The sequence below is a fragment of the Chaetura pelagica genome, unplaced genomic scaffold (genome assembly GCF_000747805.2).
Source record: "Chaetura pelagica isolate M959 unplaced genomic scaffold, ChaPel_1.0 scaffold2295, whole genome shotgun sequence".
NCBI lineage: Eukaryota > Metazoa > Chordata > Aves > Apodiformes > Apodidae > Chaetura > Chaetura pelagica.
This window is the reverse complement of record NW_009953246.1, coordinates 19,863-20,762: the sequence shown is the minus strand read 5'-3', so window position 1 is coordinate 20,762 and position 900 is coordinate 19,863. Positions and strand designations below refer to the sequence as shown.

Here is a 900-nt window from a genome sequence, read left to right as displayed (position 1 = left end):
TTGGGAGATTGTTTTCCCCAAAACTGGAGTTTGGGGACAATTTGCCCCGAGAAAAGGGGAGCTTGGGGGGGTCCTGCCTCAGTTTCCCTCCAAAGAGGGGGAGCTGGGGGGTCATTTTCCCCAAAAAATGTGGAGCTTGGGGGCAATTTACCCCAAAAATGGGGGAGCTTGGGGGGTCCTGCCTTAGCTTCCCTCCAAAAAGGGAAAGCTGGGGAGGGCTTTCCACCAAGAACAGGGAGTTGGGTGGTTGTTTTCCCCAAAAACAGGGAGTTTGGGGGCAATTTACCCCAAAAAATGGGGAGTTTGGGGGGTCCTGCCTCAGTTTTGCTCTAAAAAGGGGGAGTTCAGGGTCATTTTCTCCCAAAAATGGGGAGTTGGGGGACAGTTCCCCAAAAAGTGGAGTTTGGGGGTGGCCCTGCCTCAGTTTCCCTCCAAGAACGGGGAGCTGTTCATGTCCCCGTGCCTTACCTGGGTGCTGTCACCCTGTTCTGGGTGTCCCCTGTCCCTGTGTCCTGTGTCCCCGTCCCATGTCCCCAGAGGAGGTGGAGCTGGAGCTGCGCCTGGCGCGCTTCGAGGGGAGTTTGGGGGTGGCCCTGCCTCAGTTTCCCTCCAAGAACGGGGAGCTGTTCATGTCCCCGTGCCTTACCTGGGTGCTGTCACCCTGTTCTGGGTGTCCCCTGTCCCTGTGTCCTGTGTCCCCGTCCCATGTCCCCAGAGGAGGGGCAGCTGGAGCTGCGCCTGGCGCGCTTCGGGGCGCTGATGTCGCGGCGGCCGCTGCTGCTGAACAGCGTCCTGCTGCGCCAGAACCCGCACAACGTGCACGAGTGGCACAAGCGGGTGCAGCTCTACCAGGGCCGCCCCGAGCAGGTGGGGACACCCCAGGGGGGCACTGGCTTTGGG

General features: G+C 60.8%; 1 protein-coding gene across 1 annotated transcript in view; it reads left to right on the top strand.

Annotated features, from left to right (window-relative positions):
• The window catches only part of XAB2 (XPA binding protein 2), a gene marked incomplete at both ends in the record, with an annotated part of 20,509 nt that overhangs the window by 2,032 nt on the left and 17,577 nt on the right, over positions 1–900 (top strand). Inside the window, one exon of the mRNA XM_009997869.1 lies at positions 716–867. Coding sequence (XP_009996171.1) covers positions 716–867 — 152 coding nt within the window. The remainder of the gene's footprint in view (positions 1–715; positions 868–900) is intronic.